The 27,407-nt window shown below is 42.1% G+C and overlaps 1 protein-coding gene across 1 annotated transcript in view; it reads right to left on the bottom strand.

Moving 5' to 3' along the window:
• The window catches only part of ESYT3 (extended synaptotagmin 3), a 57,480-nt gene that overhangs the window by 12,853 nt on the left and 17,220 nt on the right, over nt 1-27,407 (bottom strand). The window contains exons 5-12 of the mRNA XM_039494487.1: nt 18,774-18,840; nt 17,628-17,717; nt 13,766-13,821; nt 10,062-10,182; nt 8,225-8,386; nt 5,142-5,224; nt 2,041-2,089; nt 1,343-1,432 (exon numbers count right to left, since the gene is read on the bottom strand). Coding sequence (XP_039350421.1) covers nt 1,343-1,432; nt 2,041-2,089; nt 5,142-5,224; nt 8,225-8,386; nt 10,062-10,182; nt 13,766-13,821; nt 17,628-17,717; nt 18,774-18,840 — 718 coding nt within the window. The remainder of the gene's footprint in view (nt 1-1,342; nt 1,433-2,040; nt 2,090-5,141; nt 5,225-8,224; nt 8,387-10,061; nt 10,183-13,765; nt 13,822-17,627; nt 17,718-18,773; nt 18,841-27,407) is intronic.

Below are 27,407 nucleotides of genomic sequence, written 5' to 3'. Positions count from 1 at the left end.
AACTCAACATCTAACTGTTCAAAAATGATTGAGGTCACATGAGCGGAAACCACAGCACTGTACACGCCAGTCCTGCTCCCATTCAAATCAGTGTGTTTTGTCACTGAAGTCAATAGGAGCAAGATGGTTTCACACAGATCACTCTGCTTTTGGGGTGCTGGAGGAGAGGCATTATGAATCTGGGTGCACAAATTATGTTCCAGAACATGTTTGTTTCAAGACAAGTGCTGTTCAGGTCAGATGACTATAGACTGATGCAATAAGTGACTAGAGAGAAACTGGATGTTTCCAACAGTCAGATACAACAGGAGTGACTTGTATCACTCCTCCATTGCCATGCCATCAAGGTTTAGATTAATGTAAGGACATTATATGGTTCCAGGGCCCATGAGGTTCTGTTCTCCATGTCTGCACACCTATCAATTTGCAGTCCATATTATCTAGATGGCTTTCTTTGTCAGATCTGATGTGTGCATATTTAAATACGTTAGGCACAAAATATACACATTAGTGAGATAACATGATCTAGTCAATCCAGTCAGTGGTGGTGGAAGTTTTAAGATGTGTAGCATGTCTCTAATTACAATTGTAACACAATTTAAAATGAAGTTGAAAGGTTCAAAGTGACTCAGCTTCTCAAAAACAGAGTGAAAGTGTGGCTGATTAGGGTTTAAGTCTTCAACGTCGTGACCTCAGTGCTACGCAATGCCTTTACTGGAGAACTGAGCCCCTCATTCAGGGGGGCACATAAGCATGTGCTTAACTTTATACTTTTTTTTTTTTAAAAACAGAGATCGACATGCCCCGTTATAAAGTCCCATTGACTTCACTGGAATTTAAGCATGTGGTTAAGTGCTTTAGTTGAATTGTGGCAAGAGGGAACACTTTTAAAAGTGAGAGTGACGCAAGCTAGCCCACTGAAAGAGTACCACTACAGTGTTCTATAGCCACAGCCCCGAACTAGTTTCACTATTGGAAGCTGGTTTATGCTACGTGCAGGGGCTCAGATACGGTGGTGATTTGGGGGTGATAGAAGGAAGTGGGGAGAAGAGAGAGAGAGATTATTGGGCCACTGCTGTCAAATGCTACTACTCTTTTAAAAGTAGTAAGGGTTGCATCATTTTCCTTATTTTCAGCTAATCAGGAATTAGATGAGCTCTCTTCATGCAAACAAATTGAGTCTTGGGCTAAGTTCATATCTAAGCGCCGTCAAACAAATATAAGCGCCAGGTAGATTACTTCTGGTTCATAGCTAGGTCATATTACTCTGTAAAGGAGCCTATCAGACTGATATATAATGTTGGAATACCTGAAACAAATTTAAAAAAAACCCACAACTCACCTCATGTAGTTTTTCTTGGTCAGTTACTAATGAAAGCCACTCCAGCTTTAAATGCAAGTGTCCACTTGCAGTCTTACTTAAGGGAAACCACTAAGTGAAGAGAATAAAAAAAACAACTTGAGAACTGTTTGCAGAAAAACACATTGTGTCACAATCATACTGTGAATTATGTACAAGAGACAATTTAAATTGCACTTTGAGCTTGAATTTTTTATGCATAAACTGACCTAATTAAGCACATTTAGAAACAAAGACTTGAAACTAACATATTAAATAAGATACTAAATCATATGGAACTAACAATACTAGTAAGAGTAAGTACTGGAAACGGGGGCAGCAATCTCTGCATTGTGCTTGATTGCAGAACAAAAGCGTCATAGTATAATTTATTGTTTCTTTGCCCAGGAAGAAATTTTTAACTAAGATTTATTTAGAGACTTGTACAAACACTCAGGATACACTATGCATATGCAACACAAATGCAAAATAGCACTTGAGTTTGTATTGTGCTGGCAGAAGCTGCCAGTTTAACTGAAAAGCCATTCCTTTGGGTATTTAAAGTTTTATCAACAGTAACCAGCTGTCACTTTCCTGTAATAAAATTGTTACAATAACTAACAAGCAGCAAGTGTGCAGAAACATCAGGGAATGTGCAAGGTCCATGTTGTAACATTTGGAAACAGACCATAAACTTTTACCTCATCAACAATTCCATCATTCATTACATCAGCAAGGCTTATAAGTAAGCTGCAAGACAAAAAATGAACATGTCACAAAATTCATTGCATGTTTTGGTGAACAGCATATTATAATTAATGGACTAGAGATGAATATTTCACCAAACAGATCTATAATGGATACCATGTATAGAACAAAAGCTACACGTTACCCTCAGCATGTGTAACTGAACATGTTTGGCTTTTATGAGTCTTCTCCTTGTGGAAATGCGTATAAACACACATCTGAAGGGACCTTTGAAACATACCACTCAAGTGTCCCTCATTTTAGGAATCACTTAGTGCTCAGAGTTATTTGCATCACAACAAACAACCAACCACATTTAAAAAAAAAGAAAAAGAAAAAAGGTTTAGAGACAATTATTTGGACGAAGGAAATTAATCCCTCAATGTTAAGTTTCCTGCATGAATAAATTTGTGCATCCCTCATTAGTAATAATTGGGCCTACAAATATACTCTAATTGTGAGCTCAACTGTAAGTGAAAGTTGATAAAATGTCACACTAGAACAAATGTTGATGGGAAAATGGGAGAGAGACTGAATTACAAACAAAGGCCTATTTATAGAATTCAAGGACTCTTAAGATCATGCCTGGTAAACAAGAAAAGTGTGAAACTGGAAGTCACCACCATCTTTTTCTTTCTCCTCCATCCCCATAGGTGCTGACCCCGTGGGTGCTGCGGGGCTGGAGGACCCATGGGGAAAAAGTTAACAGGTGCTCCGCACCCACAGGCAGGCAAGATCCCCCTGCCCTACCTCCTGCCCCCCTCCCCCTCCCGAGTGCACCACATCCCCACTACTTCTCCCTCCCTCCCAGTGCTTCCTGCCTGCCTAACAGCTGTTTTGCAGCACTTAGGACTTTACAGGAGGGAGGGGGAGGAACAGGGAAGGGGTGTGCTCAAGGGAAGGGGCGGGGCGGGAAAAGGCAGGGCGGAGAGCAAGGTCTCAGAGTGGCTAATAAAAGGATTGTGGTGCCTTGTCTGCATTTCTCCAGCAGTGAGAAAGTCAACACTAGATACAAAGAGGTATCTTCTTTTTTATATTCCCCCACCACCTTGTATGTGTGTGCATGCGTGACCTTTGTTTTGCCGTCTAGGAAATGGAATCCAGCCCATGTCAACTAACTTGCTCTTTTTCCTAAAAAGACATATTTAATACTGTCAAATGTGTGTGTGGGGGGGGGAGGGGGTGTTTCTCGCTCGATAGTTTGTAGAGAGAACGAACACACACACACACACACACGGGATGTTTAAAAAACCCTTAGTTAAATACTTCCCATTCCAAGTGCTTTAATGATTTTTCCTTCTCAGTATCTTCAATAAAAGGTTAAAAAGATTTTTAATGGTGTTTGCACCATGGTTGTAAGCAGGCCAAAGTCTGTATACCAAACCCCAAACCTTATTTCATGTTGGACAGGGACAGGCTCATGTTAAGATCTTTAACTCTTTGGGCGCATTCATTCCATCAAAATTAATACAAACACTTTATTTTGGGTCTTGGTCGCATCCCATTTTTGGGTGGTGGCAAATTATGTAGTATGTTTTGAAGTACATAAATGTAAAGCACCTCTTCTTAAGAAGCCAGCTCTGATATACTGTACTTATGTAGGTGGGATTTGGTTCTTCTCAGTTGTCTTCTGCAAAGCTTCCCCTAATGTGCTGCTATCTAAGAATGCCATGTTGACAATCCTGTCCGTCCACAGGACAGGTACAGCTCATAAAGTAGCAATGCCAGTTTGACCTTCGGTCCTGGCTTGCAGAGCTCAAGTTTCAGGTAATTTCAGATTCTTAGGGTATGGCTACACTTGCAGGTGTGCAGCGCTGGGAGTTACAGCTGTCTTCGTACAGCTGTGTAGGGAAAGCGCTGGTGTGTGGCCACACTCACAGCTACCAGTGCTGCAGTGTGGCCACATTTGCAGCATTTACAGCGCTGTTGGGAGTGATGCATTATGGGCAGCTATCCCAGCGTTCGAGAGGCAGCAACATGCTTTTCAAAAGAGGGGGGTGGGGTGGAGTGTGACAGGGAGCAGGAGAGAGAGAAAGAGAGAGAGTGTGGATTTTTGGAGCCGACACTGTATCAGCTCCCTGCCTTGCAAAATCTGAAAATTTCCCCGACCCCTTACTCTTAACTGCAAACAGCCTGCAGACCAGATAAGTGGCTGCTCCAACAGACTCCCTTTCTCCACCCTGCCCCCGCTGTTTCTCTCCTCAAGCAAACACTCATCCCCCTGCCTGCCTCATTCACAGCAAGGTAGTGGGTTATCTCAATTGATTGTTCACAGTCAGTTACAGATTGATCACAGCAATCAGGAGCTGTGTTTGCTTTTTAGATAAGCAGCTCCCAGAGCCCCGAGTTAACAACAAAACAAAGAGGCATCATAACAAAACAAAGAGTAATTTAGTTAAAAGCATTCTGGGATATCTCCTAATACCCTGGAGGCCAATAACAGCACTGGTGTGTGGCCACACCTGATGAGCAGTGCTGCATCACCAGCGCTGCACTCGTTATACCCCAAGCAGACCAGGTGTACAGCCAGCACTGCAGCCAGGGAGTTGCAGCACTGGATGTGTCTTGCAGGTGTGGACGGTTACTAAGTTGCAGCGCTGGAAAGCCTCCACCAGAGCTGCAACTCTCAAGTGTAGCCAAGCCCTTAGTCTCTTCTAGGAAGGCAAACAACAAGTGCCAACTGCAGTGGTTGTTTTTATGACCAGGACCCCTCTCTATTAGGAACCTGACTGAGAGCATCACATTAGTTTCACATACATCAATGATCAGACAGCATCCAAATGTAGAGACTTCATCATGATTAGTCTGGGATGGATTAGAGCTAGAAACCTAGAGGAGGAAGGCTCCACTCCCCAAAGTTATTTTACAAGCAGCAGCTATGTTTCTCATAAGGTTTACATCTCACTGGGCAACCACCACTGAACTATCTATGCCTTTATTATTACAGGGGATTGCTTTTTTAAAAAAAACAAAAAACAACAACAAAAAAAAACCCCACAACACACCACACATACTATTGAAAAGATAAAAAAAAATAGGAAATTATGTGCATCACCTGCCCAGAAAGTCATCTTTATCTGGATCTTCATCATACAAGTCCACTTCTAAGTCCTGACCAGGCACTTCATGAACAACAAACTGTGAGGGGGGATGGGGAGAAGAAGAGAAGAGTGGTTAGGGAAAAGGAGAAGAGGAAGAGAGAACGTCATAGGATTTATAGACAGACAAATATTCACAGGCCACATTAAAAGCCTCAGGTTAGTGACAAGAATGCAGTACTTCCCAAGGTATATTGAGGATATTATATATATATATATTATACACATACACGCTAATGCAGGGTCAGCATAAGCATGATGTGTTTGCATCTTGTCTAAAATCCTCATACATAGATCAGCTTGAAAACTGATACGTCAGTTCAGGTGCCAGGGTCAAGTTTGCAGGGCAAACATCTGCTCATTTGATTAACAGGTTCTGAAGATACACCTCTACCTCGGTATAACGCGACCCGAGGTAACAGGAATTCGGATACAACGTGGTAAAGCAGTGCTCCAGGGGGGCGGGGCTGTGCACTCCGGTGGATCAAAGCAAGTTCACCTATAACGCAGTACGAATTTTTGGCTCCCGAGGACAGCGTCATATTGAGGTAGAGGTGTACAAGTTAACTTGTCAGTTCAGTTGGTAACATAAAAATAGTCTATCAGTTCCAATACAATTAGGCAAGGGGGAAGTCACAGAATTATAGAAATGTAGGGCTGGAAGGGAACTTGAGAAATCAGCAAGACCAACCCCATGCACTGAGGCAGGACCAAGTAAATCTAAAGCATCCTTGACAGGTGTTCGCCTAATATATTCTTTAAAATCTCCAGCAACTTGATTCCACAACCTCCCTTTGAAACCTATTACAGAGCTCAACTACCCCTATAGTTAGAAAGTTCTCCCCTTTCTAAAATCTCCCTGCAGACTAAACCCATTGTTTCTTATCCTACCTTCAGTGAACACCAAGAACAACTGATCCTCATCCTCTTTGTAACAGACCTTAACATATCTGAAGATGATTATCAGGATTCCCTTCACCCCTCGTCATCTTTTCTGAAGAGGTAACATGCCCAATTTTTTTTTATTTTATTTTATTTTTTTAAAACCTTTCCTCATAGGTCAGGTTTTCTAAACCTTTTATTATTTTCATTGCTCTCCTATGACTCTCTCCAATTTGTCCACATCTTTTTTAAAGTGTGGTGCCCAGATTTGGACACAGTACTACAGCTGAGGCCTCACCAGTGCTAAGTAGAGCAGGACAATTACCTCCCATGTCTTAGATACAACACTCTTGTTAAAACATTCCAGAATATTAGGTTTCACAACTAGCACATGGACTTATTCAATTTGAAATTTACTATAATCCCTAGATCCTTTTCTACAGGACTGTTGTCAAACCAGTTATTCCCCATTTTGTAGTTGTGCATTTGATTTTTCCTTTCCAGGGGGAAGTATTTGCACTTGTGTTTATTGAATTTCATCTTGTTGATTATAGACCAATTCTCCAATTTGTCAAGTTTATTTTGTATTCTGATCCTGTCCTCTAAAGTGCTCACAACCCTTCCCAGCTTGGTGTCATCTGGGGATTTTATAAAAAACACTCTCCACTCCATTGTCCAAGTGATTAATGAAAGTATTGCTTAGTACCAGACCCATGACTGACCCCTGCAGGACCCCACTAGATATGCCCTCCCAGTATGAGAGCAAGCCATTGATAACTACTCTGAGTACCATTTTTCAACCAGTTGTGCACCCACTTCGTAGTAATTTAATCTAGACCACATTTCCCTAGTTTGCTTAGAAAAATGTCATATGGGACTGTCAAAAGCCTTTCTAAAAATCAAGATATATCACATTTACTGCTTCCCCTTATCCAATAGGCCAAAAGGTCAAAGAAGAAAACTTGGTTTGGCATGGTTTGTTCTTGACAAATCCATACTGGCTATTCCTTACAACGCTATCATCATCTAGGTTCTTAGAAACTGATTGTCTAATAATTTGTTCCAGTATCTTTCCAGGTATCAAAGTTAGGCTGACTGGTCTATAAAATACCCTGTATCCTCTTTAGTACCTGTCATGTTTGCCCTTCTCCAGTCCTCCATGAATTCGCAAAGATAATTGAGACTGGTTCCCAGATTGCTTCAGCTAGTTCATTAAGTACCCTAGGATGAAAGTCATCAAGCCCGGCCCACTTGAATACATCTATTTTTTCAAGATAGTCTACCATGTTCTTTCCCTATTTTGGCTTGCATTCCACCTCTCTCATTGATACTATTAATTGTACTGAGTATGTGGTTACCACTAACCTTTTTAGTGAAGAGAAACAAAATGGGCATTAAACACCTCAGCATTCTTGAGGTCACCTGTTATTAGCAATCCTTCCCCGCTCAATAGAGGACCTACACTTCCTGTTGTCTCTCTTGCTCCTAACATATTAATAAAACCTCTTACTGCCTTCTATGGCCCTGGCTAGCTGTAACCCATTTTGTGCCTTTGCCTCTCTCATTTTGTCCCTGCCTACTTGTGCTACTCTTTGTACTCAGACTTAGCAATTTGTCCATGTTTCTAATTTTTTGTAGGATTCCTTTTCAATTTTCATGTCATTAAAGAGCTCCTGATGGAACCGTATATTGGCGTCTTACTATTCTTGCGGTCTTTTCTTCACATCAGGACAGTCTGCAGTTGTGCCTTTAATTCTGTTCCTTGAGAAACTGCCAGCTCTTCTGAACATCTTTTCCCCTTAGATTTTCTTGCCAGAGGACCTTACCTACCCATTTTCTGAGTCTGAGTCTGTTAAAGTCCGATTTTTATGAAGTCCAGTGTCCTTATTTTGCTCCCCTCACTCCTTCCTTGCCTCAGGATTATGAAAACTATCACTTCATGATTACGCTCACCAAAATTGCCTTCCATCTTTAGATTCGCTAAAATGGCTGTCCCCTTGCTTACTTCCTCTACTTCTGAAAGAAAAAAAAAAGTGTCCCCCAATATCTTCCAAGCACTTATTGAAGGACAAGAAAGAGTGCCCAAACCAAGTATAATCCACATATATAGACAAACATTACAACTTCATATGGTTAGAAAGATCAATAGATTCTATACCTCAGACGTTTCATTCCAGATGGGATTAAGATTTCGTTGAATGGTCTTGCTTCGGAACTGCACCAAGCCAACTCGAAGAATAGCATAAGGGTCAGACTTCCCCCGGAAGTGGTCTTTCTGGACAAGGTTTTCAGCTTCTAGCAGATGAACTCTGACTACTCCCTGAACAAAATAAGGCATCATAGATCAACATGAAAACACAGGCCTCTTGATAATTTCAATACATTGCCTCTTAAAATAGCTATTTCAAGTGTTAGTTCCAATTATCATTGAAGCAAGGCTGCTATGGTATTTTGATGCAGAACATTCTACATAACTGAGATGTAAAACAGGAAACATCTTTAACATGTAATTTCATTTACTTAGAAGAGAGCAGTTTCTACTGAGGCACAATCTAACATAGGCTATCTTCATATGGTTATAGTTGGGCAGGAAAGGTCTCCGGTTGACACTACACTACACAATTGTAAGTAAGGACCTGATCCTGCAAGGAGCTGAGCTCCTGAGTTCCCACTGGCTTCATAGGGAACTGAGCATGCTCAGACCTCTTAGGAAGGGCTCCTCTCCCACAGGGCCAGAGCCTGAAAGGACAAAAAATAGCATCCACTGGGAAGGCATGATGGTATGATATTTTTGATTAGTTGTTGCAGAGGTGGCCATTCAACTTCCATTTGGTGATTAAACGTAGGTGGAAAACAGCCACCTATCCATTTTTCCCCTCACTTTCCCAATATCTAGAATATTTATAGTATTTTTAAGAGATTTGCATTTGACAATGTTTTGGATGAATTTTTGCAAGATATTTTATTTAGTAAAAAGATTTGTGATTTTATGCCTTCCTACCTGTTGTTTAAGCTCTTTCATTATTAAATAAGGAATTGCTGGGTTAGCATACAAATCAAGCACAAACTGAAGATTCATCATATTCCTTCATTAACCCAAAGCTTTCACTTGGTAAAGAGATCACCGATTAATCTCTTAAACAAGCTTTATGTACTGTATACCAGGATATACAAAGACCAAGAGGAACTTCTGGCCAATATCTGCTATTGTACGTTAAAACTATTGGGGAATAGTCTTGTTCTGCTCTTCAATAAGTATGTAGAACATGGGTAGGCTATTTTTGTCAAGGTCCAAATTTTCTTGGTCAAAAAAGGTATAGTCAAGGTCCATCCTCCAGAGAAAATAATAAAAGAACCCCAACAATAATGATAAGTACTGTAAATAAAAAGATTTCAGGATCCGTTCAAAAGCATCTGGCAGCCCAGATTTGGCCCACAGTCCACCTATTGACTACCCCCAATGTAGACGATATTGCTGCAATATAAACTCAGTGTGGGGTCAGAGATTAAGAGTACCTAGACACCATTGTGATGGGTGCACTAGAAATACTCAAGATAGGCAAATACCTCTATCAACTACTACTGTCACGGCATTCAGTATCCAGAAGCTTTAGCATCATTTGCTCAGATTTCTCCTACACACATTTGAGTTGACTTAATTCAGTTTTAATAGACATGACTGGGAGAGAGATATTGGTTGGTATTATACATGGTATGAGCAGGCTTTCCCCTAAAGTTGGGGCACTGCACCACAGTTCAGTATTGCAGTAACTTGTATTTTCAATCTGAACAGATACCCACTATCGTGCTTCAACCAGTTTTGATAGGTGGACAATATCAACTTCAACAATCCTAGTTCCCACAGTTTAGAGGTTGATGAGTTGTGTGCACAGCAGGTTAATGCATTTCCCCACCTCCCACCACGTCTTAGCGTACAGCGTATTCAGCTGATTGTGTGTCAATATATTACATCATCCAGCTCAGAAAACACTCACATATGGGATAGGGAATCGCAGGTGGGAAATTTTCATGTTCTTTTTCAGTGGAATTGTGATTCTGTTTGGTAACACCAGCCGGGCAGCAATCAGGTCTTGGATTATCGTGTCTGACATTAAACTGAAGGGAAAATTTAAAAACAATACACACAAATAAGTCATGATTTCAGTTACAACAAAAGACATTGCAAATGTTATCATTCTGCCTTCTCCATGCCTTGAAAGAGAATGCCTTCAACTCTCAAAAGGAGGAAAGAACCAAGATTTCAGTCCTAATCTGATCTTGCTCATCCATCTGTGCACATGCAAGGGCACAAAATTTATGTTTGCACATGCATAACTGAGTTGGATGTGCAAATCCAGAACTGTGCATACAAGTGGCTATTTGCATGTACAACTGCAGTGCGGCGCATCCAAATCTTTCAGTTACAAAAGCTGGCTGGAAATTTGACCTTAGAAGACTAAAGATACAAGGATACAAAAGATGAGGCAGGATGAGATGGACGGGGGAACAAGAGGGTTCAAATCTGGGGTCTCTTTTGCACTACCTCAGGAATACACACGTTCATAGTGTTTCCACAACTTTGGAGTTTGGAGAACTAAAAAAGGGGTGACAACTTCACATCAGCATAAAATGACAATTTCTGACCTTGAATCCATACATGAGGCCATGGGTGACTTTAGTTAGAGTATGCATCTGAAGAAATGAGCTGTAGCCCACAAAAGCTTATGCTGAAATGAATTTGTTAGTCTCTAAGGTGCCACGAGTACTCCTGTGCTTTTTAGTTAGAGCCTCTGTGTATATAATTTGATCCCATCTTATCCTTATGTTGAAAGTGGTTGGATTGACAGTCCTGGAGACTGAAGCCCCCCTTGTATTCCCAGAATAAGCACTGCATGTACAGTAATAATATGAGCTTCTCCCACCTTTCCCCACCAGCTTGCCTTAATCTATACCCTCTTGGAATAGCCACCTTTAGGCAATTCAGCTTCCATTCACGCCTTAACTTCTCTACTAAGACTGCCAAGAAAGGGAACCAGTTGTGAGGTTGCTTTTTGTAATGCAGGCAAATTATTCGAGTCTTGACTCCAGTACTTCCCTTTCCTCAAGCCAGATGTATTGAAGAGCAATTAAAAAAAAAGTAAACACTGTTGTAAATAGGAAGCTGAAGCCAGACAAGTTAAAAAAAAAACCAGGAGGTGATTAACCAATGGACCAATCTACAATGTCCCCTCCAAGCACTCTGGTCTTTATACATTATATTAAAACAAAAAGGCACAACCCCCACCCCCTTCTATGTCACCTTTTAAAATAAATGGTTTCAGGGAGATCATGTGATCTTTACTGAGCACAAAGATCCTTTGCATCCCATCAAGTCACAGGAGCCACAGACTCAAGGAGCAGCAATCGTTCATTTCATGTGTAAATCTCTACAGCAAAGTTATTTATTCCTAATCAATCATCCGAGCTGAATTTGCTGGGTTTCTTTAATATATTAAGAGCCAATGTCTGGAAACAGAAGCCAGAAAAATTCAAATGGGAAATAAGGCCCACATTTTTAACAGTGAAGGTGATAACCCATTGGAACAAAACTATCAAGGGAAATGGTGGAGTCTCTATGTTGTGAGGTCTTCACATCAAGACTGGATGCCTTTCTGGAAGATATGCTTTAGCCACAGTTATTGGGTTCAGTATAAGGGTACCTGGGTGAAGTTTAATAGCCTGTGATATACAGGTTAGACTGGAATGATCTGGCCTTAAACCCTATGGAATTTATGAAATGCAGTAAAATCAATGCTTTTTTTTGATCTTTCAGTTCTAGCCTTATACTTGGCCCTCTATTGCTGTATTTGCAGAACAGGCATTTGACCTACCTCCACATAGCCAGAAGTGTGTAGGAAAAACACATTTTAGTGCTCTCCACTTACAAATGGTGAATGAAGTGTTCTCAATGAACAGCTATTTGGCATGAGCAAGTCTGTATCTACAGGGCAGGATACCATTAAGGGGGAAAAGACTAAAACACACACATATAGCGTCACTCCCTCCCCACCTCATCTCATTGCTAAGTAAAGTGCTAGCAAGAACAGGAATATGCTGGATAAAGCTGTTCCATGATCTGGGTCACAGTGCACAGTTTGACCAGAACAGAAGGCTGAAATCCCATGCCCTGCCCAGTACAAATGCAGAGCTCACAGACGGTCTGATGACAGGACAGTGATTTCCTGCCCAAACCCCCATCAACAGAAAGGTTATGAAATCATGTGAATTTTGGCATGGACCTGAATCCAACTAAGTGTAGCTTTTAACAAATAAATGACTAGGTAGGATTTCATATTTCTTTACTCTTCCCCATAAATCAGAGTCATTTAAAGGAAGAATTCTGGTTCAACCAGTCTTTCAGCGTGTTTCACATCCAGGCATGTTTGTTCATAAGGCTTTCATGATCAGAGTTTTTTCTATATTTAAGCCACTATAAGGGAAGTAGGAAGGAATGAAGCAATCAGGCTCCAGCATTTTGCAGTGAGCCAAATGAACTGTTGCTTGTAAGTGTGCAGTGTGTACAGCCCTTTCCTGCAAGGGTTAAGAGAATTTGCATCGGAAAGGGAAAAGATTAGTTCCCAAGTTAAAAAGGACATCTCCTCCCAGGGCATACAGCTGCTCTGGCCTCAAAGGGAGCTCTCTGCCACCGTACATCGAAAGGCTTGGATACCTTTGCTCATGTTGAGTAGCAGCACAGTCCCATTTGATTCAGTGGAGTAAGCAGCTATTCAACATGCACAAGAGTGTCTGCATCTGGGCCTAAGCCTTTTTCAGCAGCAGCAGGAGATTGAAAAGCAGCCCCTAAAAATCATTTTTAGTTTAAAAATAATGACTTGCAAGTAACCAAATTGGTAAGTTACTTTTCCTTTCCATGTGACTTGAACAGTTTTCTGCTTAAGCTGAAAAAAACTCAGAAGCAGGAAATTCATCTTTGTTCCTGATGAACAGCTTGAAAAATCCAGAGTAGTGGAGCCAAATACAGAGAGATGCACATTCACTGTGAAACTTAAATATAAACAATCAACCCAATACGCATTTGGGAAGGGCTGGGGCAACTTTGTTGTGTTTCTTTTGGGAATCTGAGGAGTCTATAACCCGTTGTGGGAAAAGCAGGGGAATTTCTGCCATTTTGGATTTTGTTGTTGATTTAAAAATAGATTCCATGATTAATAAAACTACAATAGAGTACACAGTGTCCTGGTTAGGTGGCTTATATTTGTGCAGCTCAAAATAAGTACAGTATGCAAATCCCTTAACTCTGGAGATCTCATTATAAACTATCAATGCAAAATAATTCTTGCAGGTGTAGAAAGGAAGGCCAGCTTTGTAACTGTAGCTCTTGTTATGGCCTCAGTGTCTTTTCTGACTTTTCACAGGAGATTTGGCTAGCCGTAATACTTCCATCATGAGCCTCAAATGTGAGGAAGTGGTAGAAAAGCAATTCTGATGCTTGCAATAGAGCTTTGAGTTCAGAGTTTCAAGGTTGTTTAGATACTATTGTTATGGACAACAGAATAAAGCCCTAAGATACATAGTTCTTGAAAATCTTTGGCTCAGTTTCTAAAGAAAGGGGTTCATTTCTATACGATTCCCCCTCCCACCCCACCTCTTTCTTCAAAAAAATAAAATAAAAAAGAAGAGAACTGAACTGAACACTCACCTAATTCCTGGGGCATCTAGGAGGTTGGTCAGGCCTGCCCAGTTGACTTCCAAGAGCTACAGTAAGCAGGAAAAGAAAAAACCCAAACTAAACCGTATGAATGAATTTGCAACAAATGATTAATGAGCCTAAAAAACACAAGATATATCCAGCTAAAGAAAACAAACTGGACTATGTTTACACCTAAAACCAATGGCTGAGAATGAGACATTTCCTCCCTTATTTGAGCTGCCAAGACCTGGCATCAGGGTTTCTTTGGGTCTTATCCTCCAAAGACTTAGGAACATAGGAATTGCCATCTTGTATCGGAGCAGCAGACTCAGTGTTCCATCTGAGAGCAACCATTACCAAATGCTTCACACAAAGATGCAAGCAATCCTGGAGTGGAAAACTGTGGGGTAATCCACCCATCGGGAAATACCTTCCTAATTGCCTCATGCACTGAAGCACAAGGATGTATAGTCCATCCAAATGTGTGGGGTTTACATGTCTAAATCACACATGGAGGAGTTTGCTACAATTAATGTATCACATGGCTCTGATCACCTGCTGACTTCCCATAGGACATGTTCCAACAATCCAAATACCCCAGCAACTTCAGAGAGCCATCATTAAAAAAAAACCACCCTCAAGATGTCAGAGTATTGTTTCCTCTTTCTGTGCCCCAAAGTTATTCTGCCCTGCGACAGTAACAGTTTTTCTATACATAAAAAAGTCACAGCTTTAAAAATCCACTAATTCATGGCTCTGCTGAGTCAGAAATGTAGAATTCCTTTCCTACTGGGATAGCTAGGAAGAGCTGTTTTAGTGGGACCAGATCCACCTAAGGCAATGGGCTTTACTTGCAGAGGGATTTAAAGAGGACGGCCCTAACAGGCAAGCTAAGTGAGTGACACTGGAAATATGGCCCAATGTTTTTAAAGATGCTCAGAAATTATTTTAGCAGTGCCTTAAATATATATGCAGCAGCTACAGAACACACAATTGGGCAGTGTGGTATTAATGTTTTATGCGAGTCATCCCAAATGAGCACTGATTACTTATAAGTGGTGAAGCCGTAGTGAGAGTCACGTGACCATCTGAAACTCATCCTGATAAAGCCACACTACTACACCCCATCATCATCACGGATTCCATTCCCACAGATTAACTAGGCATCACAGCCATCAACCGTCAGGCAGGCATCCTCAACTGGCTTGTGTCTTTGCTCATATCCTTCTGAAGGGAGCTATCATGGACTTTGCACATTTCCTTTGCTAGATGCTTACTAAGGAATCAAATGTCTTCCCCCCCCACCCACACACACCCTGGAGAACACCTTAGAACACCTCAGTTTGAGGCCATTCTCCAACTGCGCCATGCCATTTAAGTCAGCTTGAACAAGAGATGTGTTCAGAAAGCACATTCCTGGGTGGCTAGAGTGACCCAGCGATGTCACATATGAGCTGAAGTGCTAAAAGGAACCCAAAACACTCAACCCAGAGAAGCAAGACCGATTGCTCAGTGCAATAACTCTCTGGAACCACCTCTCTGGAAAGGCCTTAGAAAACAGGTTTTACAGTGAGTCCATGGATCCTCATACAAGCTCAGACTAGACCAGAGCAGCTGGTTTTGTTTGAGATGTGACTAAGTTCTTCTCCCTTATATGGAATACAGCAAAAAAGATTTACAGGTATTTGAACTGAATGTTTGCAGTTCATCCTCAATAACTGGTGCTACCTTCTCCCCTCTTGGATCATAAATGTGACATTTATCATATGCCTCTGCGGTACAGCTACCGATACAGCTAACTTTTCTGATACAGTTTGGAATCTATTTAAAATGTTAAAGTCTAGCCCTGCCTACATGTTATGCAGTCCAACTTACCTTCCACTGCCTTGTTCTCACACACCCCTCCTCTACCACCTTCCTTTGCACCTTTCCTTTGTTTGAAACAAAACCTCCAGAGCCAGAACACTCCATTTCTAACTTTTAAGTTTGCATTTTACTAGTCTGTGGAGGTTTCCTCTATTAAGCCTCTACTCCAAGGGTAAGATTGATCCCCAGCTCATGTAAACTGTGTAGCTCCACTAACTTCAGTTTACACCAGCTGAGGATCTTGCCCTGAAAACCAAGTTCTTTGAGGCAATGACCTCATCTATGCACTAATCCAGTTGATTAATGCAAGGATCTTTAGTAATACAGGGCTTTTCAGCAGAAGACTGCTCAATGAGATTTCCCTCCTGCCTATGCACCACTTATGCCTCTCATTGGATTTTATGTTTTGCTTTCAGTCTTGCCATTGGTAATACATCCAGCACCATTTTTGTCTTACTGAACCGTGGCCAAAGTTACTCAGAGCCCAGGACCAGCTGCCATCTCATGCAAGTAGTAGATTGCTGGGGCTAGTCATTTCTTAGTTATGTACCATATTAGTTGTATTGCCTGAAATATTTTAATGTTGGTAAAATATACTGGTGTCTTGGTATAGCCTCTCCGGCAACATGGCCAACCTATACAGTCACTTATGGATTTAGCATAGTATCCGCTTTAGTTTGTGACTACACCAGAGGCACACAGCAGCAAAAATTTCTTCAAATCCACTCCCCAGATGCCAATAATCAGCTCCACATCTAGCCACTTCCCCACAGATATGTTCTTCTTAGCCTGTACCGGAGACCACTGGATAATCCCATGGTATGCACCATGAATCCTTATAATCCAAAAATACATAATGATCAAAATTCCGCTGTTGCAACCATTCAGCACACTGAATTCAGTGGTGTTGTGTGGGGGTAGCAGGAGAATTTTGTCTAGTCTTATACTGTGCTACTGTCACTGGGAACTTGAAGTATCTTCATTATAGCTAATGCCAACCAAAGGGCAATGCTTCATGGAAGGATTTATAAGTCTGACCCACATATTGTGTGTGTTTGGTCTCTAACTACCTTTACACTCAAGCAAAAAATAAAAAAAATAAAATCCAGAAATGCATTAAAAAAAGCACATCATGCTATAAGCTGTCACTAGGAAGAGAAAGATGGGATTTAATTCACAGCAGGTGGCATTCACAAGGTTACACAATTAGGCCTTCAATGCAAGGCTAACAAACTGGCACCTAAGATGGCTGCATTTATTAACTGTATTAATAATCTGTCAGTAGTCCGTCCATATGACTTTTATTGGAAGACCATCTACCACAGTCACTAGGGAGTCTGTGCATTCATAGAAGCCAAAGACTAACTTGGCATGCAACACTGTAGGAGAACAAAATGCACAAGAACATCCTTCATTATCTAGAGCTCTAAAAAGAGTAACGTTCCTATTTTAAGCACATTATTGTTCAAAATTCTATTTTAAGTACACAGCTACCCCGATATAACGCAGTCGTGGGGAGCCAAAAATCCCGTTATATCGGGGTAGCGGTGGCAGGGCTGCAGCGGTGATTTAAAGGGCCTTGGGCTCCCCGCAGCAGCCCTGGGCCCTTTAAATCACCGGCCGAGCCCCGCTGCCGCAGCCCCGGGGTAGCAGCGGCAGGACTCTGGAGGTGATTTAAAGAGCTCTGGGCTTGGCCGCTGTGGGGAGCCTAGGCCCTTTAAATCGCCAGCCTAGCCCCATTGCCGCAGCCCCGGGGTAGTAGCAGCAGGGCTCCGGCAGTGATTTAAAGGGCCCTGGGCTCCCCACAGCAGCCGGAGCCCCGCTATATGCGAACCAGTGTTATAGCGGGTCGCGTTATAGCGGGGTAGCGGTGTATTACATAGTAGGCAGGGAAGTAACCAAGCTATTACAGATGGATATTTAAAAGGCAGATTGGCCCTCACTGTCATGCGAGCAAAGATCAAGGGTCAATCAGGCTGCAGAATGGAATTCACTAGAGACTTACCGGTTTTTGAATAAAAAACATTGTCATGGCTCCAAAGAAAGGCACATCTGTGATAAGAGGTTCCAGTATCACCCGTAACGTTCCATGTAACTGTGAAGAGAACAGAGGAGGGAAACTTCCATTTGAAGGTAACGGCCAGAATGAACCTGAACTACTGCCTCATTTACAGAGATGCAAGGTCAAAGCACAAAAATGGGACCTAGAACTCCAGAGTTCTGGCCCTAACATTCTCTATCGCCAGGGTCCTCCCACCCGCTCATCCAAGCAATGAATTCAGAGAGCATTTCTCTTCTCTAACATCCATGGTAAGCTTGGGCTGGAACAACATCTACCTCGTTTGTAACGAGTTACGTTAAGAGGCAATCCAGAGTGAAAACGCTTTTCACTGGCATTTAAAAAAAAAAAACAACCACCAAAAAACCAAACCAACAAACAACAACATCAAAACATTTCTAACTCTTAGGTGCTTTTGAAAAATGTACCCAAGGGACTTCGGACCCCAAGTCCCATTTTCAGAAGTGATTGAAACTCAGGCTCCCAAGTGTTTAAGTCACTTCTGAAAATGGGGCTTCGGTGCTTTTGAGAATTTTACCCCTTAAATTTTTATAGAATCTTGTTTCCACACAGTTGAAATTTGGAGCCTAAATGGATTTAAATCTACCCCAGTAATACTGGGATTAACTGTATGTGGGCACCACTGCCCTCTACTGGACAGAATCAGCACTTCTCCCCTGTGTGTCTGAGATCACACACTGCTAATGGCAAAAGCAGATCGAAGGGAGTTGCTACGCTCCTTTGAAAAGCCCAGCCTCGGTGTAACTCTCATAGCACAGGGTCTACGCTTATGGGCTGGGAGGTTCAATCTTCTCTCACCACAGTCACTGTGAAGTTCCAAGAAGTTTAATATCATCTCGCTATTTGATGGCGTTTTTTGTCTGCAAATCTCAAAGTGCTTTCCAAAGGAGGCATTTTACACACGGGGAAAACGGAGCCACAAGGCAGTGAAGCAACTTGTCCAAGATCACCCAGCAGCAGCAACAGAAATAAAACCCAGGTCTCCTGACCTCCAGTCTCTTGCCCCACCCACAGGGCCACGCTGCCTCAATATAAAATACAGCATCATGTGAACATTTGTATTATACCCACCTGTATTCCTTTCACTCCTCCTTTAAACTTTGATACTTCCATGTGAATCTCGCAGTCCCCTACATAACTGAGAGAAAGTTTTCACATTAGTCCAGTGTTTGCAATACCCACACTCGAACAAAATGGAGCTGTAAAGAATACAAGGGAAATGAGCATATCAACCCTAATATGATATTGCAGAACTGGATGAGCATTATGAGGGTTCTGGGGGTCCAAGGGAGTAAAGAAATGGCAGGGTGCTCTCTCACAACCACTACTCAGAATCTGATCCTGCACCAGAAGACATGAGAACACACTCCTGTGCCGATGGGGCCGGCTTTAGACCTATTCCACCAATTCCCCCGAATCGGGCCCCGCACCTAAGTCGGCCCCACGCTCAGTGAGAATCCCTTCCCTGGCTAGAGGCGCCTTTTTAATTTTTACTCACCTGGGGGAGCTCCGGGTCTTCAGTGGCACTTCGGCAGCGGGTCCTTTGCTTACTCCAGGTCTTCAGCAGCAGGTCCTTCAGTGCCGCCAAAGACCTGGAGCGAGTGAAGGGCCTGCCGCCGAAGACTCGGAGCACCGCTCGGTGAGTACAAGCCCCACGTGTTTTTTAAGTCATCCCTGACAGGGCCCTGCCGAAACTGTTCTAATTGGGCCCCGTACTTCCTAAAGCCGGCCCTTGTCCCACTGAAGTCACAATCACAGCCTAATACACTATTTCACTTCTCTTGGCTCATGTCGCATCTTTCATGTCATCACAGCAGGCTGGGCCAGAGATGCCGAATACAAGGGCAAAAATCAACCTTAAAGATAACCCCAGTGGTCTTGAGGCTGACCCATAAGACAGAGATAGGTCAATTATTGGGCAGTTACCATTGAGAGTATCAGACCCAGAATAAAATTAAATTTGGAGTACAACAATTTTGGAAGTTGAGAATAACCTGAAAATAAACTATTTTTAATACTGTTCACTGTAAAACTACAACGTCTTGATTTTTAAATCATGGTTGCCTTACACAGAATGGTTTTCAAGTATGCCACACACACACACACAGAGGAGTAAGTCCCTTCGGCAAATTCACAAGATACTACAGGCTTTAGATAAATAATATGTTTTGGATTTATACACCCACAAGGAAAAAGAACAGCCAATTTAAATCCTGATGAAATCTGAAGAGTGAACCAAACAAAATTCTGTGCAATGTATTTATCTAGGGGAAGGAGGATGGCGGGGAGGGAGAAATGTTTCTATTATAAAAATTGAAAGCTTGAATGTTGTAGCATTGCAATTGTGTGCGTCTCACCTTACAAGGTATCCTGAAAGTTTTCCGGTAATGTGACTATCACTCAAGATTAACCAGAATTAAGAATTTAAACAAAAAAAGTGATGCATTTCTACAAATATCAATCTTTGGGCTCTATTTTGCAATCCTTACTCAGGCAGAGCTCCCACTGACTTCACAAGGAGTTGTCTGACTAAAGAGCCCAGAGGAAGGCCCAAAGTGGGCCCCTGAGTTTGCAATAAACAAACTAGGACTTTAAAAGCAGCTGTCAGTAGTACGTGATGCAGATGACCCTGCTTTGGTTTATAAAAAGCCTTTGTCTTTCTGCAGAATCAGAAACTCTTCCAAACAACCACTAGCAACCACTTAGCTGCAGAACTGTTTAATGTTCTCACAGAATATTCTTTCCTGACAGAGATTTGTCTGACAAAAAGTTCTAGGGTGAAATATTCAGCGCAATCTCTACCATCAGATTTTAATCATCGTTTAGGCTGTTCTAAATCAGTATTACCGGTACATGGGAACTGCCACATCAAGTCAGAACAGAGGTCCACCTCACCCACTGCCCTGTCTCGGACAACGGCCAGTACCATATGCTTCAGAGGACAGTGCAACAAACTACACTATAGAGTGTTATGGCATGTCTTACCCAAATAGGGAGTTTCTTCCTAATCTCCCTCAAAGGTTGGTTTATACCCTGAAGCAGGAGGGTTGATAGCCCTTCAAAAAACCCTATTTTTAATCTTATCCATATGACTGTCTAATAGCTTGGGGGTAATGAGGGCCATGGGTTAATTAGGTGTTGTTAAAGAACAATTCTCTGCCTATTGAATAGGACAGCACAAGGATAAATTGTACGGCCTTTACTGGGAATACTACTGTTATTTACAGGCTATGAATAATGGTAGCATCACACTGGAAAACTAAAAGGGATACATGACAGACTGACAATATCCTGAACATACCTTATGGAATTAAGGCAATTCAATGAAGTGTAAATTAAACCTTACTGAGTTAGGGTTTAATACCTTCAGGGTACATGGTATTAAAAATGGAATTGTGTATGTTGTGTTGTGGCACTGTATGCATCTTCTCTAGTAGGGAAGATAGATGCTAATGAACTTCCTCCTTACCAATCTTTAAAGCCATCACCCCCAGAAAGATTCACATCTATTAGTTCAAACTGGATTCTCCAAAAGATCAACAGACAAAGAAAAGACTTTTGGTTAAATAGTCTAAGTTTAAACTGGCTCAGGACCTTCTGATCCAGCAAACAGTCAGGTCCACGGAGGGCCCCAATCCTTAGGGAAGGACTAGGCCTACTGAGGTCTCAGAAAAGTGTGTGCTTCTTCTGAGCTGAAGCTCGATGAACTTGTAACTGCAAAGAAACCCCTCTGGTGGGGAGATGCTTGGTAACCTTATTAGCATGTGTGTAGGTTCTTTTATTGTTTTAATAAGTCTTCTCTGTAATGCTTTTTACCTTAAGAATAAAAAGTAGGCTTACTTAGAAAGAACGGTGTGGAAACTTATAGCTGTAGCAAGCACTCCATTATCAGTCCCTGAAGTGAAACAAGAAGGTAGATTCTCTGTTACTTGAAGTCTTTAAATCATGGTTTGAGGACTTCAGTAACTCAGCCAGATGTTAGGGGATCTATTACAGGACTGGGTGGGGAAGGTTCTGTGGCTTGCAGTGTGCAGGTGGTCAGACTAGATGATCATAATGGTCCTTTTGGCCTTCATGTCTATGAGCAAGGTTTGTTTAGGCACACTGCCTTTGCTGGGAAATACACAGTGAAGGCAAGGAACTGTACAGTCTGGACATATTGTGGTCAGAAGGCAATGAGAGGTGTCTCCATCCAAGAGAGGCTACAGCTGGGGAGCTGGAACCTTAAGACTGGGTACCCTTGTTGAACCACTAAGGGGAAAATACAGGAGAAGCTACCCTGAACTGGAACAGGCTAGTTTTAAGATATTCTGTCGGTGGGCTTGTCACTTCAGGAGATAAGAATGAACACCATTAGGTGTTCAGGTGAAAGCACATCTTCCTTCGTAGAGTTGGTAATTCACAATTTTTTGACAAAATCTTTTGCAAGGAAGTCTTTAAACCAGCTCCTAGGCTGGGTGAAGTCTTTCAAAAAGTCTACATTTCACCATAAAAATTTCAATACATTTTTCATGAAAATCTGCATTTTTCTGTCAGCTCTATTCCCTACAATCCATCAATTGCACTACTTAGAAATGAAGCAGCAGCCCATTCCAGCTCTAAAGATGATTCATTTATTGCACCTCAACTTCACCTCTTACTATTAGTTCATCACTCACTGGAACTACAGTTGGTCAGTGTCGCGCTATAGTTTATACGGTGTATTTCCTGTCTGCATACACGTGCATCTCTTCCTGTGTTTTGGAGGAGTTGGGTCTATGTCATATCCTGCTTGGTGTCAAAACTGGTTTGTTCAGTTAGTAACAGATTACGTGTTCGTTCGCTATGGCGTGGCTTTAGGCATTAGCTGAACAGCCACATGCTCTTACTGCTGTGATCCCCATCCTGCCTCTCCCAAGCCTTGTCTACTCTTTTGCTTGACCTGTCATGTGTGAGAAGCAAGACTGGAAGCTCTTCAAGGTAGCCTTTTATCCATACTGTGCGGCAAAATAAATAAATAAAATGCTTTCTCGATTTCCTTTTAAATTCTTGCGTGAACCTTGTGTCTATTGATGGGTACTGGGGGGGGGGGGGGAGGAAGGAGAAAGACACCACTCCTCTCTTCCAGCAATCAGATAGAGTCACTGCACTTGTTGTATTTATCATACACCTACAACCCAGTGGCTGCAGAAAAACTGAATCACAAGCAGGTTTGTGAACAAGAGAACCCATAGAATAATTTCCCTTCTGATTATATCACAGAAGGATTTACTGCAACCAAGGACTCTACACATCCTCTGCTAGAGGATTACAAGGCCTTCAACATTCTTTCCATGTAAATATCCTTCCTCTCAGAGAAGGACTTCGCAATCCTATAGACACCTGTCATCTGAGAATTGTAAGTGCTTTACAAACACTATTTACATCTTTCAATTTTGGATGACAGGTGGGTGAGCTTGTATTAATATATTTGACACCAGAGAAACTGGCGGAGAGGCAAGGCTATTTGACCAAAAACTCATGAGGAGTCTGAAACGGGAGCCAGACTGGCTCCTACTACCATGCTCTAACCCAGGGGTTCTCAACCTTTTTCCTCTTTCTGAGCCCACCCCACCCCACTTTCCCTCCCTCCTGCCCCCAACATGCTAAAAAAATTCCACAGCCCATCTGTGCAACAACTATTTTTCTGCATATAAAAGCCAGGGCTAGCATTAGAGGGCAGCAAGCATGGCAACTGCCCAGGCCCCATGCCACAGAGCACCCCATGAAGATAAGTTGCTCAGGCTTCAGCACTGGGTGGCAGGGCATCAGGCCCTGCCCTTCAGCCCCATGGGGTGGGGGTTTGGCTTTCTGCTCTGGGCCCCAGCAAGTCTAATGCCAACCCTGCTTGGCAGCCCCCCTGAAACCTGCTTGCGGCCCCCCAGGGGGCCCCAGACCACTGCTCTAACGATATGTGAGGCTCCCTTGGGTAAGCATATCCTAAACGGCCTTGGGCAGAAAGTTTGCGTCTACACTTCAAAACACACAAATCCATGGCAGCAAGTTTCAGACGCCAGGTCAACTGATAGAAGCCCGCACCACAGGGCTAAAAACAGCAGTGTAGATGTTTGTGTGCTGGCTGGAGCCCAGTCTCAGAGACCTTCCCCTCCTCGTTGGATTTGAAAGTCTGGGCTTGAGCTCAAGCCCAAACATCTACATGCTATCTTTTACCCCACGTCAATTGACATGGCCTCAGACCCACTGCTGTGTAGACATACCCTTGGGCAAGCTTCTAAAAGAAGAGTTTGGTTTCTTAAGTGGTGCCATGACATCACTGCTCAGTATATTACCCCACAGGGTTCACCCCCACACACACCCCCCATACTCCAGCAAAGCAACAAGCTCTTTTAAAGAAGGCTTTCGATAACCCTGCTATTGAGATAACAAAGACTGGTTACTATTCTGGAAGGCTGTATTCTTCTTGCAAAGAGATGAAGAAGCCAGATGTACTGTAGCAACTAAGATACACATTAAATTTTTCCTCTAAATTGAGCTATGACACATGTGAGAGGGTTTTATAGAGGAAACAGCTATAAAATAGGCAAATAGCAAAACAATCCAGGAAGTTTCACTGGAAAGATATTACTATAGCATCAAACTAGATTAGCAGAATAGAAAGCAATCAAGTTCCATGACATTACTCCTGAAGGGAAACACCAATTTCTAATACACTGTTTCTCATGGGTACAGTCAATAGTTACAGTTTTGCAGCATCTTAAAACAACTGAAGGATTATCCTGAAGCAAAGCGGCTGCAGGATGTAAAGTGGCTGCACTTAAAAAGTTCCTTTTGTTTTGAAAGATTTTATCAGTTTGGAGAATACTGGTGGAACCAGTAACTGCTCTGAAATTAAAAGATAATTGGCATAGACAAAATTAAAGTAACTGCCACACACAGTGGACCAATAGAAGATAAATATGTAACTCAGTGTTTTGGGAGCCAAGGAGGGTTCCCCCCCCCCAGTTATTTGACATTGTCAGGTGCTCCCTGGAAGAAGTTTGCATCTTTTGACCACCTGCAGAAACCAGACTCCTCCCTAAATGTAGTTTGAAAGTTCTATTATTTTGCAATGAACAAATGGGATCCAAACATCTGACCTTTGAACTGGATAAATGATGGACCCCCCCCCCCAAAAAAAACCACACACACACAAAAAAAAAAAAAACACATACCACCACTTTGTATGTAACTCAAAGAGATGAAAGCAAGCAGTTTTTTTACCTAATGTTTCTTCTTCATTGCTTGAGCTGTTCTAAGATTGACCACAGCTTAAAGTATTTTAAGATTTGCTTTGACATTTTAATCTGAACATTTAGGAAGAGTGGTTTGATGGGAAGAGTGGGGTATTGGGAAAGAGGACCTTTGGGTTCCATTCCTGGCTCTGTCACAGATTTCATGCATGACCTGTGGGCAAGTCACAAGTTCTGTGCCTCAGTTTCCCCATCTGGAAAAAGGGTTGTATTTATGTCTCAAGAACATGAGACACTAATTCATTATTTATCAAATGCTTTGTGATACTCTGATGCTATGTAACTGCAAGCTATTAACAACACTTAATTTGAGCAACATTTCTCAAGTATCTGTTGTTTCCTTTGGTAATTATGAGTAATATGGAGACCAGAATTTAGTTCGGGTCACACTTGTAGTCTGCTGAGCACACACGAGTCAGAGTTTTCTTTCTTAAAGGTAAGCCACCATAAAGTGATGCTTATTGTAAAGTTTAATAAGAGGTGGAAACAACAGCTAAGACAAGAAGTCCTTCCGCACCCAGGCTAGGAGTCAGGAAACTGCTTCCACTGCCAGTGATCGTTGAGGGACACTGGCCAAGGCAGTCTCTGTACCCTAGCTGCCCCATGTGTAAAATTGGGATAGTAATCCTACTTCACAGGGATGCTGCACAGCCAAAATTCATTAGCGTTTATAGGATGCTTCAAGATCGTTGGATGCTACCTAGACACAAGGCATCTTACATAACTGATGGCAGGGCCTGAGCAATAATTAAGAGAAAAGGAATGAGGTCAGTGGATAATGGTTTCCTGCAGCTAAAGTTAGCTAAGTGACAAGATAAAGGAGTCATCTTTATTTTAAAATTTGGAGTCACTCATTCTTTAAACAGCTACTACCCCATTAGTAACCCTGCTATTAGGCCAAATGACTGATAACTGTCCAGTACTGAGACCTGAAAAGAGTTCCCAAAGCCTTATGCCCATGCAGAGTCCCAATGACTTGACTGAAGTCTGCATGGGCGTAAGGGTCCACACACTTATCCTTTTCAAGGGTCTGGGTTTGAAGTCTAAAGAGCAAATAGATTGACAGCAAAATGTATCATTTCTGATCAGTCACTTGTGGATGGACTCTGAACCCAGAACTAAAGGGGGAAGGATATCAGACTACCATAGCGTTACTTACAGACTGATAACCATTCAAAAAAATAAAATATGCTATTAGTAACCTCTTCGGACTGCTGCCGTCTTAATTTTATTTCATCTTCTATTATTATGATAGAATTGTTTAAAATAAACTTTCGCATATATGTACCGAGTGTCATTGACCAAAAGGAAACATGAGAGGAAGGTAATTTAACTGGAGAAAAAGCAGCCATAGGGAACTACCACTAACGAGCAATGGCCAGCTGAACAAATATAAATTCAATTCTGAATATTAAGTACATGAGCTTTACGCATGTCCCAATCTGAAGGGCACTTCCTCTGCTAGGGACACAGTATCATGTGCACAGACATCTTGCCTCCACAATGACAAGGAGTGCTAGAGTTAAGGCCAAGTTCCATCTCCCTTTCAGTCTCTATTTCTATTTGGGATAGAATTCCTTTGAGGAAGAATTCTCCCCACACACGATCTCAAGTTGGAAGGAAGTGGCTTGAGATATGTGAACAGGAAAAACCAGATACCAACATACTTCACCATGACGTGCACACATGTTCTGACTAGAATGCTCTCTCTCTTCTTTGGAGTCATGCAGTCAAGACTGAAGCTAGAAACGTCCAACATTTGGATTATTTTCTAGTTCTGAGAGGAGGGTCAGGGTCCGCAAGCAAAGGCAGAGGAACTGGTGCAGTTTTACTGAATGAGGGTTTCCCGGCTATGAAATGGCCAGCCAGAGCAGACTACTCCACTGAATGTTGAAATGGTGTTCTATGGCAGTCTCTCCATGGCACTAACTTGAGTACAGGGAGGGATATGGCCAGGGATCTGTCACTACAAGGACCAACTGAATAACACCTCCTATCCCAGAGATGGGAAGCTCAGGGGTGACTATAGTTCAGAGGAGAGGCATATGTGAAAGGGCAGAAGTTATCGCTGAAGGACAGACAGCTCTGACCACTTTCTCCAAGCAAACAATTTGTTGGCTTACAAGTACAGTTGATGGCTAAATCCTAAATCTCAAACAGACCCAATAGTTGCATGTTTTGCCAATAAATATACATGTGGTTCCTGCTTATTTTCACTGGGGTCTGTTCCCAAGTCTGACATCAGTTAAAAGGTAGGTACTCATTGATTAACTAGGCCCTTAGCACACAACTCCATCTTAGAGCGCCTGTGCTGAACCTTGGATAGACACTGAACCAAACTTCTGTCTGACCAAGTGTCACTAGCTTCTTATGAACACAGATGAGAAATCTCACACGCAACCATGCTAAGATTAAAGAAGTCATGATTACACCTAAT

Source organism: Mauremys reevesii, linkage group 11, assembly GCF_016161935.1.
Source record: "Mauremys reevesii isolate NIE-2019 linkage group 11, ASM1616193v1, whole genome shotgun sequence".
In the NCBI taxonomy this organism is placed as follows: domain Eukaryota; kingdom Metazoa; phylum Chordata; order Testudines; family Geoemydidae; genus Mauremys; species Mauremys reevesii.
The sequence above is the reverse complement of the archived record's forward strand: the minus strand, read 5'-3'. Positions and strand labels throughout refer to the sequence as shown.